Source organism: Triturus cristatus, chromosome 1_2 (genome assembly GCF_964204655.1).
Source record: "Triturus cristatus chromosome 1_2, aTriCri1.1, whole genome shotgun sequence".
NCBI classification, from domain to species: Eukaryota; Metazoa; Chordata; class Amphibia; order Caudata; family Salamandridae; genus Triturus; species Triturus cristatus.
This window is the reverse complement of record NC_140580.1, coordinates 153,529,245-153,542,099: the sequence shown is the minus strand read 5'-3', so window position 1 is coordinate 153,542,099 and position 12,855 is coordinate 153,529,245. Positions and strand designations below refer to the sequence as shown.

The following is a 12,855-nucleotide window of genomic DNA, read 5'->3' as shown; positions in this document are numbered from 1 at the left end:
GCCGGTGTGTGCCCAGGGCTGGTAAACCGAATGCTGCTGATGGGCCTGCAGCACTGGTTTGTGCCACCCACAGAAGCAGCTTGTAAAGTGTGTCTCAGACCTGCCACTGCAGTGTCTGCGTGCAGTCCCGAACTGCCATCTTGGCTGTGAAGTGCACCCACTTCCCAGCCCCTAAACCTTCCCTTGGCATCATGTAAGCCCCCCTTATGATAGGGCGTGTTGTATGTGTAAGGTAGGACATGCCCTGTTGTATGTAGCATGTCCTAGTAGTGAAATACACCCAATTTCGTTTTTCACTACTGTAAGGCTACCTGTTCTCCATAGGCCAGAATGGGAGGTCTGGGCTATTACATCCTATAGTCCTAACTGACCCACAGAACACGGTAGAAAAACAAATCTAGTATGCCTGAGCTCAGAATATTAAAATACATCTTTTAGTGAAGGTTATTTTTATATTCTGTGTTTGAAACTACCACTTTTAGAGTATAGGTACTTTCTTGCCTAAGCCTTCCAGTTGCTCTGCTATTATGTGTATTGGCTGTCTGGTTTTGGAGGGACAGGGCAGGCTGAGTCAGACCTGGATTGAATAGAGCGACCTGCCTGGGTGTGAAGGGAGGGGTAGCTCCTGCACTTGAATAGGGCTGTGCCTGGCAAGGTGAATGCTGGCCCCACCTCCCACTGTGCGTTTGAGGCAGACCCCCTCTTTCTGAAAGGAAGGATGCAGCCTGATCAACAAAGTGCTCCAGGGCTGGGCAAAACTGGTTCTGGCTGGGTTCAGAGACTTGGGACCCCTAAGAACAAAGACTTTGGGGGTATAAATATTTGTGCACAAACCCCTACAATTGGTATTGCTCCTGGATAACAAGAAGAACCTCTGTCCGTGTGGCGACAGGAATCTGCAAGAGAAGGACTGTCCTTGTGCCTGGTGTGCTGTTTCTGGGACTGGCCTGCAGCTGCTACTACTGGACTTCAAGAAGAGGAAAAGAACTTTGACTGGACTTTTATTTTTGCTACAGCAATCACCCAAGGGCTAGAAGAGAGCTAGCCTCCTGCTGGAGTCTCAGGCACATCAGACTCCACCATCAGCCTCCTGTTTCCTCCCAGCGAGGATTACTATCTGCAGGTGAGGCCCCTGTGTGTTCCAGGGCCTCTATTTCCACTGCTGAGAAGAGAGCGCTGAAAATCGTCGCTAACCCCCGTTAGCGAGCCGCTGCAGCTGGTGAGCGTGAGGAAAATCGCCCCTCCGCTGTCGCCGAGTGCTCGCTATCCCCAAGAAAAGGTCCCGTTTTACCGCGCTGCGGTTTGTAAGGGCTGCAGATTTTAATATTTTACTTGGGGCAGTTTCTAGCGCGTTTAGCGCGTTTTCGCGCGTTTGGCACTTGTTCTTGTTTTATTTGTTGTGCACTGGCTGGGCTCTCCCCCCCCCTCTCACCTGCATTTAAATTGAGGAATACTCACCACCGTTTTGGTGGGCCCGGGTTCTGTGGGTGGTCCGGGGATCGTCTTTCATTGGCGACCAGCGCCATCTTGGATTGGGTCCAGGCTTTTTTTGGCGGGCGCCATCTTGGAGCGTCCAGGCGCTCCTCCCTCCACTTCGGCGCCTATTTAAAGTCGCTCTTACCCGCGCAGCGGGAACGCGCAGCTAGGACGCCGTCGTTTGCCGGAGTCTTGCCAGAGTCCTGCCCGTCTGCGCCCGTCAGCGTCCCGGAGGCGTTTTGGCGGCGGGCGGGGCTCTGTTCACCGAGTATGAGTAATCTGGGCCTTCATTTGGCGCGGTACTCTTCTAGGGAGCTGCGCTCCTTGAATCATAGGGAGAGCTGCTGTTGTACTGTCTTCCCGGGCCGCTACAGAGGTAAGTCGCGATGTCCGGGTTGTGGCTGGCATCCGACACGGGTTCTGGCATCAGCCCCGCCTATTGACATTGCCGGTGCAGAGTATGCTTGCATGCTGTTAAACACCAGATCTGCACGCAGCCATGCGCAACACATCTTTGAGCTCCTCGAGACAGAGAAGCCACTTTGCCTAATGCTGACGGAGACCTGGTGGGGTGAAGCTTCTAATCCCGATGTGGCTATGGCCATTCCGCCGGATTTTGACGTCTTCGGGAAGGACAGAGCAAAGGGCAGGGGTGGCGGGGTTGCATTGATGGTTAAGAAGGGCACGCCCTGCACCATCCTGCCCACTGAGGACATCCGCGGCTCGGAATCGTTGGCTTTTTCAATTGTGCTAGCGCCGCATCAATCAGTAAAGGGACTGTTAGTCTACCGCCCCCCTGGTCCGCTTGGGACGTTTTTTGCTGACCTTGATTCGGTGCTGGTGGGCCTAGCACTGAGAGCAGAACACTGCTTAGTGGCGGGGGACTTTAACATCCGGATGGATGATCCGTCGGACCCCGCCGCTATTAAGCTTTTGGAGGCTATGACTCCGCTGGGTCTCACCCCGCATTTGCAGGGCCCGACCCATGACAAGGGGCACACTCTAGACCAGGTCTTCTCGACCTCGCCTTTAGTGGTGAAAGAGATTCTCCCGGTCTTGTGGTCTGATCACTGGCTGGCCAAATTTGTAATCAGCGGCAACGCCAGGGCGCCTTACCCTGTCTCACAGCAGCGGGGACGAGCCTTTAGAGCATTTAGCAGGGTGACCCCTGAGATGCTGGCTCAGGCTGCTGCGACGCACCCTTGTCTTCTGTCTGGCGAGCTAGAGAGAGATCTGGAGTCCCTGCAAGAATGGCTGACGGAGAGGCTGAATGACCTGGCCCCAGTCCCGCCCCCCCGCCCGACATCTAAGCGGGTTTCGGCCCCTTGGTTCACCCCTGCTCTGAAGGCCACGCGGCAGCAGTGCAAGGTAGCCGAAAGGGCCTGGCGGGCACATTATGACAGCAAGGACAGGTCTGCCTACAAGGCTGTGGTGAAAGCTCACCACCGAGACATCCGCCTCGAAAAGAAAGCCTATCTTGCGGGGAGAATCGAAGCAGCTTCGAACTCCAGTAAGGAGATCTTTACCATCGTTCGAGAATTCATCTCCCCTCGGACTACTGCTTCGGAAGAGGGGCCCGCAGAATCTTGGGCGGCGGATCTTGCGTGTTTTTTTACAGGCAAGATCAAACTCATCCAGGACTCCTTTCTATCGAGTGAACTGGCTATATTGCCGTTGCCCGAGGCGAGCTCGCCTCCCTCAGTTGCGCAGGGTGCCTTATTGGCTGAGTTTCCTTCTCTGTCAGCCTCAGCTTCTTTAGCGCTTATGGGCAACTTAAAATCTGGGTCTCCGCTTGACCCCTGCCCTGCTAAGCTCCTGGGTAAACTGGCGGAGGTGGTTAATCCGCTGGCGCACCCTCTTCTCAACCTCTCGTTGAGTCTGGGAGAGGTGCCGCCAGTATGGAAGCAGGCAATGGTCATCCCGTTGCTTAAAAAGCCGGGACTTGACCCGAAAGCCCCAGCCAATTATAGGCCAATATCGTTGCTGCCGGCCCTTGTAAAAATTTTGGAGAAGCACGTTCAGTCGGTGCTCTCCAATTTTCTGGAGTCCTATGAGATCTTACATGACTCCCAGTCGGGCTTCCGTTCACATCGCAGCACCGAGACCGCGCTCCTTGAGGTTTCTGAAACCATTAAAGGGGTGCTGGATACCGGGGGCAAAGTCATGCTGGTGTTGTTGGACTTGTCGGTGGCTTTTGACACCGTCCCCCATGAGGGCCTGCTCGCAAGACTCTTTGAGATTGGTCTGCGGGGGACGGTGCTCAAATGGTTTTCTTCCTTTTTGGCCGGCCGCCGGCAAACGATCTGGACATCATCTGACACCGCCGTGATGCCGCCTCTGGGAGTCGGGGTCCCTCAGGGCTCTATATTGAGCCCGACCCTTTTTAACATCTTTATGACCCCTTTGGCGGCGGTGGCGGAGTCATTTGGTGCCCGGATCGTGTCGTATGCCGACGACACTCAGCTCCTCTTCTCTTGCGAGAGAGGGGTTGACTTTGACGGGGAGAGTATCCAGAATTGCCTTGGGGCTGTGTTCGCATGGTTCCAACTGAACAGCCTCAAGTGCAATTCCGACAAATCGGAGGTACTCTTCTTCGGGTGCGAGACGGAGCCTAGCTGGCAGGCCTGGTGGCCCATCGACATGTTCCCTCCGTCCGGCTCTTCTCCCATGGCTAAAAACTTGGGGGTTAAGATGGACAAGGGGCTGACGATGAAAGCCCAGATCTTGGGGGTAACCGGCACTTGCTTCGGCCTGTTAAAAATGCTGCGGAGGTTCCTGCCTCTCTTGTCCGAGGAGCACAGGAGGCTGACGGTGCAGGCTCTGATAGGCTCCAGGTTGGATTATGCCAACATTCTTTACCTGGGCCTGCCAGAGTATCTGCTACAAAGGCTTCAAGTTGTACAGAACGCGGCGGCCAGGGCCATCTTTGGCTTAAGTAGACGGGCCAGCGCCTCTGGGTTGTTGGTGACGTTACACTGGCTACCCATCCGCAAACGGATTGCCTTTAAGGCTCTGACCCTGGCCTACAAGGCGCTCCATGCGGTGGGAGCTAAACATCTCCAAAAGAGACTGACCTTTTACCATCCGACTCGCTCGTTGAGGTCAGAATCTCTACTCTTGGCGGCTGTTCCGCGTGTGAAGAGGGCTCGCCTGGGGGGCCGCTCTTTCAGTCTGTTGGCCCCACAGATGTGGAATGCACTACCGCTCCCTTTGAGGGGGGCGTCTACTCTCCTTGATTTTAGAAGAGGTCTCAAAACCTGGCTGTTTTCTCAATAGGTCTCCCAGTTGTTTTGTCTTCTTTTGTTTATCTTTTAACCTGCTTTTAGTTGTGTTGTGTTATTTTGAAATCTGTTCCCCTTACTTAAAAGCGCCGGGACACTCTTTTTGAGTAACCGTTGCGCTATACAAAAGAATAAATAACATAACATAACATAACATAACATAACATAACAAGAAGATCGCATCATTTGTCAGCGGGCCCGAAAACGCCCGCTATCTGAAAATCATCGCAACAGGATCATCGCAGCGCGGACGCAGAGCGTTCGCCATTTTCCCCGCATCGCATCTGGATCGTCGCTCCCTCGCGGAGCGCCATTTTCGTCATCGCAGCACGATCGCACACGCAACAGGCCCGGTGCGTCATCCTCCCTTCGCGGCAAGGATTTCATCGCATCACCGGCTTAGCGTGAAGAAGTTTGTCGCTTTGTCCTGCCCGCAACCCAGCGCATCATCCTCCCTTGCGGTAAGGATTCAACGCATCGCTGGTTAGCGGGAGGAAATTTATCGCTACAGCTCCTTAGCGACATTTTTGTTGCTTTGCTCCAGGAACCAGATACTTTGTGAGTAAAAGGGTCGCAGAGACCCCTGCCTTGAACTAAACATCATTTTGTGCATCCTGAACTATTTTTCCTTGCAGCATTTCTAAAGTAATTATATCTTTATAGTATTGTGGATTTTTACTGTTATTGGTCTTGTGATTAAGTCTATATAAAAATACCTATTTTTCATAACTACTTGAGTGGTGTCCATTTGTAGTGTTCCTCATTATATTACTGTGTAGGGTCATAAATGCTTCACACACTGCCTCTGAGATAAGCCTAGCTGCTCGTGCTACGTTACCACAGGGTTGAGCAGGGGTTGTCAAAGGGTGTAGGCTGCTTACTCTGACTTAGGAAGAAGGGTCCCTACTTGGACAGTGGCCAGCCATTGCCAACTAGAGACCCCCAATTCTAACACTATGTTTTGCAAGTACCTGGAGCACATACCATACAGAGTTGCAGGTTGAGGGAGAAAAGGAAGCAGGAGACACGACCCAAGGAGTATAACGCTGCCATAGGAAAATCACAGCTCCAGATAGAGTTACCTACTTTGACTGATTTAGACAACAAATTAAAACTAGGATGTGATAAATTGTATAGTTTTTTTTTTTAAATTGTCAAATTGTGCAAATATACACATGAAAGCTGAAATGTGATTTGCCGGTAGCATGCATCACTTTTGAATGTGAGGGAACATCTAACACCATGTGCATTTAAAACACAATAATGTTTTTCGTTCCCTTCGCGAATGCGGCTGGGCATCCTTCCATCATTGCCTCATTTGCCCACATGGAAACAACCACAGATAACAACACACTGTCGATTATGCTGAGAATCAAATGAGGACGTGCTACACTTATTGTGCAATTGCGGTAGATTAAACAAGGAACGAAGGGGCGTATCAACAACAACCGGCGATAATTATCGCTAAGCGCACTTAGCGCTAGGATAATTATCGCCGGCTAGCGTGGATTTTTATCGCTGAGATAGCGTGCTATTAGCAACGCTTATCTCAATAGCGATAAAAATCCTCACGCTAAGTGGCTAACGTGAGATTATCGCTGGAAACCCAGCGATAATCTCACGTTAGCTTGTTGATAGAGACAGACAAACTTAGCCATGATATCCTCCTCCCATAGGATATCATGGCTAAGTCAGAAAAATACCAGACGTAAAAAAGCAGCGTTAACCGCGGTTAGCGCTGCTTTTTTTGTCTCTAACAGGGTTAGCGACATTCTTGATAATAGGAGAAATGTCGCTTAGCGACATTTCTCCTATTATTTTACTCTGGAACGCCCCCTTTGCATCTCATTAGAGATGCAAGGGGAAGCGTAGAGTAAAAGGGTGCTAACATGCAAATTTGCGTATTAGCACCCTGTTGTTGATAGGGCGCTAGTTTTATCTCTGCTTTTTTTGCTTTTAAAGCCAAAAAAGCAGAGATAAAGCCCTTGTTGATATGCCCCCATCAGGGTTAGGGATATTCTTGATAATAGGAGAAATGTCGCTTAGCGACATTTCTCCTATTATTTTACTCTGGAACGCCTCCTTTGCATCTCATTAGAGATGCAAGGGGAAGCGTAGAGTAAAAGGGTGCTAACATGCGAATTTGCATGTTAGCACCCTGTTGTTGATAGGGTTAGTTTTATCTCTGCTTTTTTGGCTTTTAAAGCCAAGAAAGCAGAGATAAAGCCCTTGTTGATATGCCCCGAAGACTCATATTAAAACCTGCCCTAAAGAAAAAGGCGATAAGAACATACAGGCAGGCAGTGAAAGCATGCTTCGAAGGCGGGGATGTCCGGCTAGCCTGCCATCTGGTCCAATTTATATGTAAAGCAGGAAAAATGTTAAACTCCAGCACTTAGTTGACCATTTGGGCCACCACACCAGGCTTTCAAGATTCAGCCATATGTTAGTATCCAAGAGATTCACTTCATCCGCTGCTGATCTTGCATTTTGCCTGCTTTAGCTGCTGGGAGCCACACTCAAGACCCCGCGGGCCCAGAACGCGCTACTTAGGAGGAAAAACTTGGAAACCGCAGGTTCTGCATACTGCCAACAGCCCTGTTTCTGAATAGTACTGCAGTTTCTGACCCCTTAATTTTAACAAATCCCTTTAACAATGTCGGAACGTCGCTTCGGCTAAAATGAAATGCAAACGGTTGCACATAACTAAGGTTTTTAACTCGGACAATCTGTCTGCTAATGTTTTACTAATGCAAATGTTTTATTCCAATCTAAATTATGGTTTTACAATATGGAAACATTTGATACTGATGTTTTATAGCTGCAACAGTTTTAAGTAATCACACAAATAAAGATATTACTTACTTTCGCAAATGTGCTTGGCAAAGAAAGAAAACAAATCCTGCGGAAGCAGTGAGGAAGCATTGATTTATTCCCCATTGTGAGAATAAAATCTTCTGATTCTCTAGAAATTTCGCTCCATGGAAATGCGGATACCCAATGAACTGGTAATGCCCTGGGGTAAAAATCCAACCTGATTTTCCAGCACACTTACAAGGTAAATCTGAATTTTTTATCTAATTTTGGGCTGGGTGTAGTAAGATTTAATTGATACACATGTAGTCAGCTCCATTACACAATCTCAAAGAAAACCTTTGCCAAATCTTCTCTCCACATTCCACCTATATTTCGCTCATGTTTCCCTGAGAATGAAAATTTCTGCAGCTGGCACAATTACAAACTCACTCACCTTGCTGGTGGGATACTGGGCTCCACTCCTGCATCCCGAGGTCCCATAATCTCCCCTGAACAATAAATGCTGCAATACTGAAGGGGAACTGTGAGAAGTTGGCCTGGTATATGCTGTCCACTAATTAAAGTGGGCACCTTGCACAAGTCCAAACAACCCTTATGGTGATTAGGTTAAAGACAACCTTTATAGAAAGCTATCCTAGTGGTAGCTATGGAGAGCAGCCTCTAGGCTAAGTCTTGAAGGAATGTTAAGCAGCTTGTTTTACCAGAATGCAACCATATAGTATTGGTTAAATAAAAGGTAAACCATACAGTAGTTATAAGTATGTATTTATTATACATAACTCTCTCCAGTATCCTCTACACGAGGAGAGAACACAAATTAAATAATACAGTTGCAAAGAATCAAGCATAAGTAGCATAATACACAGTGGGCTCCAGGGGGAGACCAAACCATATACTAAATAAGTGGTGTATAAGAACCACGACTCTGGACTAGACCTAGACTAGAAGGTGTAGAATTGCTGGGACCCCAAGGAAACACCCAAGGTGAGTAAGTAGGGACCCCACGGAGGACAGGTGCAAAGTGAGTACACGACCGCGTGCTCCATACAATTCAATGGGAAAGTCGCGGTAGGAGATTTTGAGATTAAGAACCCTTCCCAGCAGATTACGAAGACAACCCTTGGAATTTAGGAGGTTGGAAAGCCACCCCACCCATGGATACCTTTGTACCAGAGTTACCTATCCCAGAGGAGCCGGGAGCATAGGCACGAAGTGGCACCGGAAACCCTTGTCGTTCTCTATGGGTCAGTTTCGAGTGACCAGGGTCTCGGGAGACGAATGCCCACCGATGTTGGATGCTTCAGGTGTGTTGACAGTGATCTTGACTCTTCAGCTGTGCGGACCAGGAGCTGTCTATGACAACCAGGAGCCGGGAACGAGCTGTCCCACAAAGGATGTCGAGTGCTGAGGAGTCAGTGTCCGGCAGGAGCACCAACAAGCCTTGGCAGCGGCAAGCAACACAGATGGTCAAATTCGGTGTCGATCTGACCCAGCAAGGACCAGGAGACTCACCACAGCAAGGGGAGTCAGGGCCGGCCTGGAGCAACCAGGAGAGCCCAAATAAAGCAAATTTGGCCCTCAAGGGGTCCCACAGGCTGGAGGCACAGGAGTGACAAGGGGACCTCAGGCGGTTTCACAGGATACCAGCTAGCTGGGCACAGAGTGCTAGGATATCAGAGTTCTCCTCAGAAAACATGCGCTGGGGTCAGGGCTATAAATGGCCTAATGCACGGAATTGTTGCACGACAACAAGCATATGCAGCTGAAAGTGAACGCGGCGCTCAGGGGTACAGGTTATGCGGTTCCCACAAGGGATATCTGCCTCAAACTTGGTAAGAGGGCAGCTCAACCTCAGCAACCTTTAGGAACTCACCTTCTGTGTTGCTGGAGCCTTCAGACCCCGCAGGAGCTCAGGGTCAGTAGACCAGTCAGATGCATTACGGTGACTGCGTTTGCAGGGGAGTGACTCCTTCACTCCAAGGGAGATTCTTCAGTTGTCTTGGAGGTCCACAGGGTCTGGCACAGACCCTGTATGGATCAGGGACACTGGCGAGACTGGGGTCGGCAAGGGAAGCGAACTCGAGCCCAAGGGACGTCCAGTGGAGTCCAGCGTGTCCAGACGGTTGAAGTGTAGTGGTATCTTCTTGCAGAATCTTCTCCACGTAAAATCTAATGTCCTGTAGCCAGGTAACCCATTTTATACCCACGGGAGTGGGCTGGACAGATTCTAGGGACCCTCCTATGGGAGGGACAGAACAGGGCGAGGCTACTCCCATGTACTTTGTCCAGTTTTGCAGCAGAGCAGGAGCAAATGTCTCCCTGAACTGGTTTGAGCTGGACTATGCACAGGGACACCAGTCACTGGTATGGAGGTATGATTCCAAGGTGTTTGAGACCAAACACGACTTACTTCGTTGCAGTCGTTTTCAAGATAGCATTTACCGCGAGGTTATAATGCACTTCTACCTATATGTCTGGTAGTATCACATACAGCCCGGGAGAATGGTCTCCAAAGACTGCAGAGGGGCCCTGCTCATGCAGGAGCACCCTCTCACGTACAACCCAGCACCCTGACTTCAGGATTGTTAAGGCCTGCTATAGGGGTGACTTACAAAGTTTGAAGTGTAGTGATATATATAGGGTTAACAACAATGAAAAACAACTGTAGGAGATTTTCACAGCCAGGACAATTAAAACATAAGTGCACATTTCAATTCAACCTGCCTTATGAGCTTTTTTGGTCTATCCTAGGGGTGACTTATAAGTATTAAAAAGAAAGGTTTAGGCCTGCCAAAAGATTTATTTTGGTAGTTTGAAATGGCAGTTTAAAACTGGACGGCAGGCTGCAGTGGCAGACCTGGGAAATGTTTTGAAAGTGCTACTCTGCTGGATGGCACAATGAGGTTGCAGGCCCACTAGTATCAATTAATCTACAGGCTCTGGGTACATATAGTATCATTTGGGAGGACCACAAGTTAATTAAATGTACCAATCAGGTAGATATTAATCGTAACATGTTTAGGGAAATAGCACACTCACTTTACTACTAGTCTTCATGCCCAAAAAAATGAGTTCAGCAATAGAAGGCTAAAATCTGGGGGTGATCCTGCAAAAAGGGCTGGTCCAACAGAATTAAATTCATTACAAGTCATGGTGATGGGGCTTTAGTGGGGTCCAAAGGAATGCTGCTGGGGCGCTGGCCTTAACTTCTCCCCTACCCTCTAGTGATACCACTGGGAGTTGGCTGTTTTCACAAGTATGTCACCAAAATACCTGTTTAACCTTTTCTATCTTCTGTGGAGACTACTGTCTGTTATCTCTGAATAGCATAACTTGAACCATGTAATCATTCATGTGAGACGATCTCTAGGATAGCACAATCTTACACCGGGATACGTTCACAAAGACTGTCAGCCTAACAGAAACCTATCCTCTGCCCTTGACTGATCACAAATGAATCCACTTCTGTATTATAATTGGCAGTGACATACACCCTGTTGTAGCACTAGTTTAATTTCTGAGCACTGTAAAACTTCACTCATGACTTTGAACCAAGAAGTTCCTCTCCCATTTCTCAAGGTCAGACTCCACAAAACTTCAAATAAATTGTTCACCTACAGAATAAAAGGCAGCTAAGCTCTCCTAAATAGTTACAATGCAAACATCAATTGACAAGCACACGCATCAACTTATTTAAAGATAAGGCATAACTTACGCTCTACAAAAAATATTTTAGGCAAGGTAAAACTGCCTATGCAATTGAAATGTCCAATACTCCAACTCGTCCTCTTTCAGATCACAAAGTCATTTCTTACATCTTCTTGCACTTCTTCTGCCATGCTGCCTCACTCTCACAAGTTTGTGAAAAACTAGCTTAGTACTTCTCTTCAAAATGAAAAAAAATACTTATGCATAAAGAATTATGGTTTCATCTCCGCAAGCACCTGCACAGCAGAGACTACTCCTTTTTCCTAACAAACTTGGACCAACTGTGTCCTCACACTTGCCAGGAAAAAGTCGGTGCAATTTAAGGCTAATAAAATTATTTTCCATGGAAGATCCTTGCCCAGTTTCATTTGTACAGTGTTACTCACCCACTATTGTACTTTCCCTGACTGACATCATCAATTCAACTCTTACCTCCAACACAGTACCTCCGGAATGTAGGGCTTAAGTGGCTACCCCCTCCTTAGAATAAACAATCTGGATGGGGCTGTAATTGAAAATTACGTAGCACATTACTTCCTGCCCTTAGCAAAGGCACAGCATATTTAGTGGCAAAGTAACTAGGCCACTACATGAAAGATACTATTTGCATTGGTAAATGTCAACTCTCTGTGAGAATATTTCAGTTGTTTCAAAACGTGTGTTCTTCTCAGAGGTTCATGATCACCATTTTACCCTGCTCCTATGCAGGGCAAATGTATTATTATTATCATTATTATTTTTATTAGTAGTAGAAGTATTAGTAGTAGTAGTAGCAGTAGTAGTAGTAGTAGTAGTAGTAGTAGTAGTAGTAGTAGTAGTAGTAGTAGTAGTATTTATGTTAATATTATCACTTCTTGAAGGAGAAAATACAAAGCTTTGCATTTGGAAAAGACTAATACAGTTCATTGACTAGCTTTCTATTGGAAATTGAGAACTCAGCTGTACCTTGTACACATCGTAAGTTCGGATGATGTCATCAAACAAGCTGTACAAGTCATTGAGCAGGTCGACAACTTGAAGTGGAGTGCTGAGGGAGCACAGGTTAGTGAATCCCACAATGTCCGAGAAAAAGACTGTGACAGATGTAAAGCTCTCGGGTTCCACCGATTTCCCTGCCATGAGTTGTTCTGCAATAAAACTGAAAGGAGAAGAAACAATAGAGCGGTTCATCAAAAAGTAAGGCAACATTTGAAGCAAATCTCCCTTCAAAGGGAGCACACAGAAGTAGCTCCCTATTCTGCAGGTTATAATCTAAAAAGCAAAATAATTAAATTGCCCAATGTCTATGAAAGATCCAAAAACTCTGGAAGTTCTAAATCTTTAGCCATATCCCAAGCTGCCAGCTAATTTGTGATATTATTCATGAGCATTTTCTGGATGAAATACAGTAAATCAGAGACACAGCCCCTGCCCAGGATTCTAGATAAAACGTTGGCATGAATACTGATGCTGGCAGTCAGAAGTTCACACCTTCGCCTTCAGAAGGACTTCTGTGAATGAAACTGTTACATTGCAGAAATTTCTAAGCCAGTCTTTTGTCTGTGAGATCAATGCCCATCTAGAGAGGTCAAAG

At 47.8% G+C, this 12,855-nt stretch overlaps 1 protein-coding gene across 1 annotated transcript in view; it reads right to left on the bottom strand.

The window, feature by feature from the left end:
* LOC146866994 (guanylate cyclase 2G-like) overlaps nucleotides 1-12,855 on the bottom strand; it is a 161,059-nt gene that overhangs the window by 107,225 nt on the left and 40,979 nt on the right. The window contains exon 8 of the mRNA XM_085618922.1: nucleotides 12,228-12,420. Within this exon, the coding sequence (XP_085475048.1) occupies nucleotides 12,228-12,420 (193 nt within the window). The remainder of the gene's footprint in view (nucleotides 1-12,227; nucleotides 12,421-12,855) is intronic.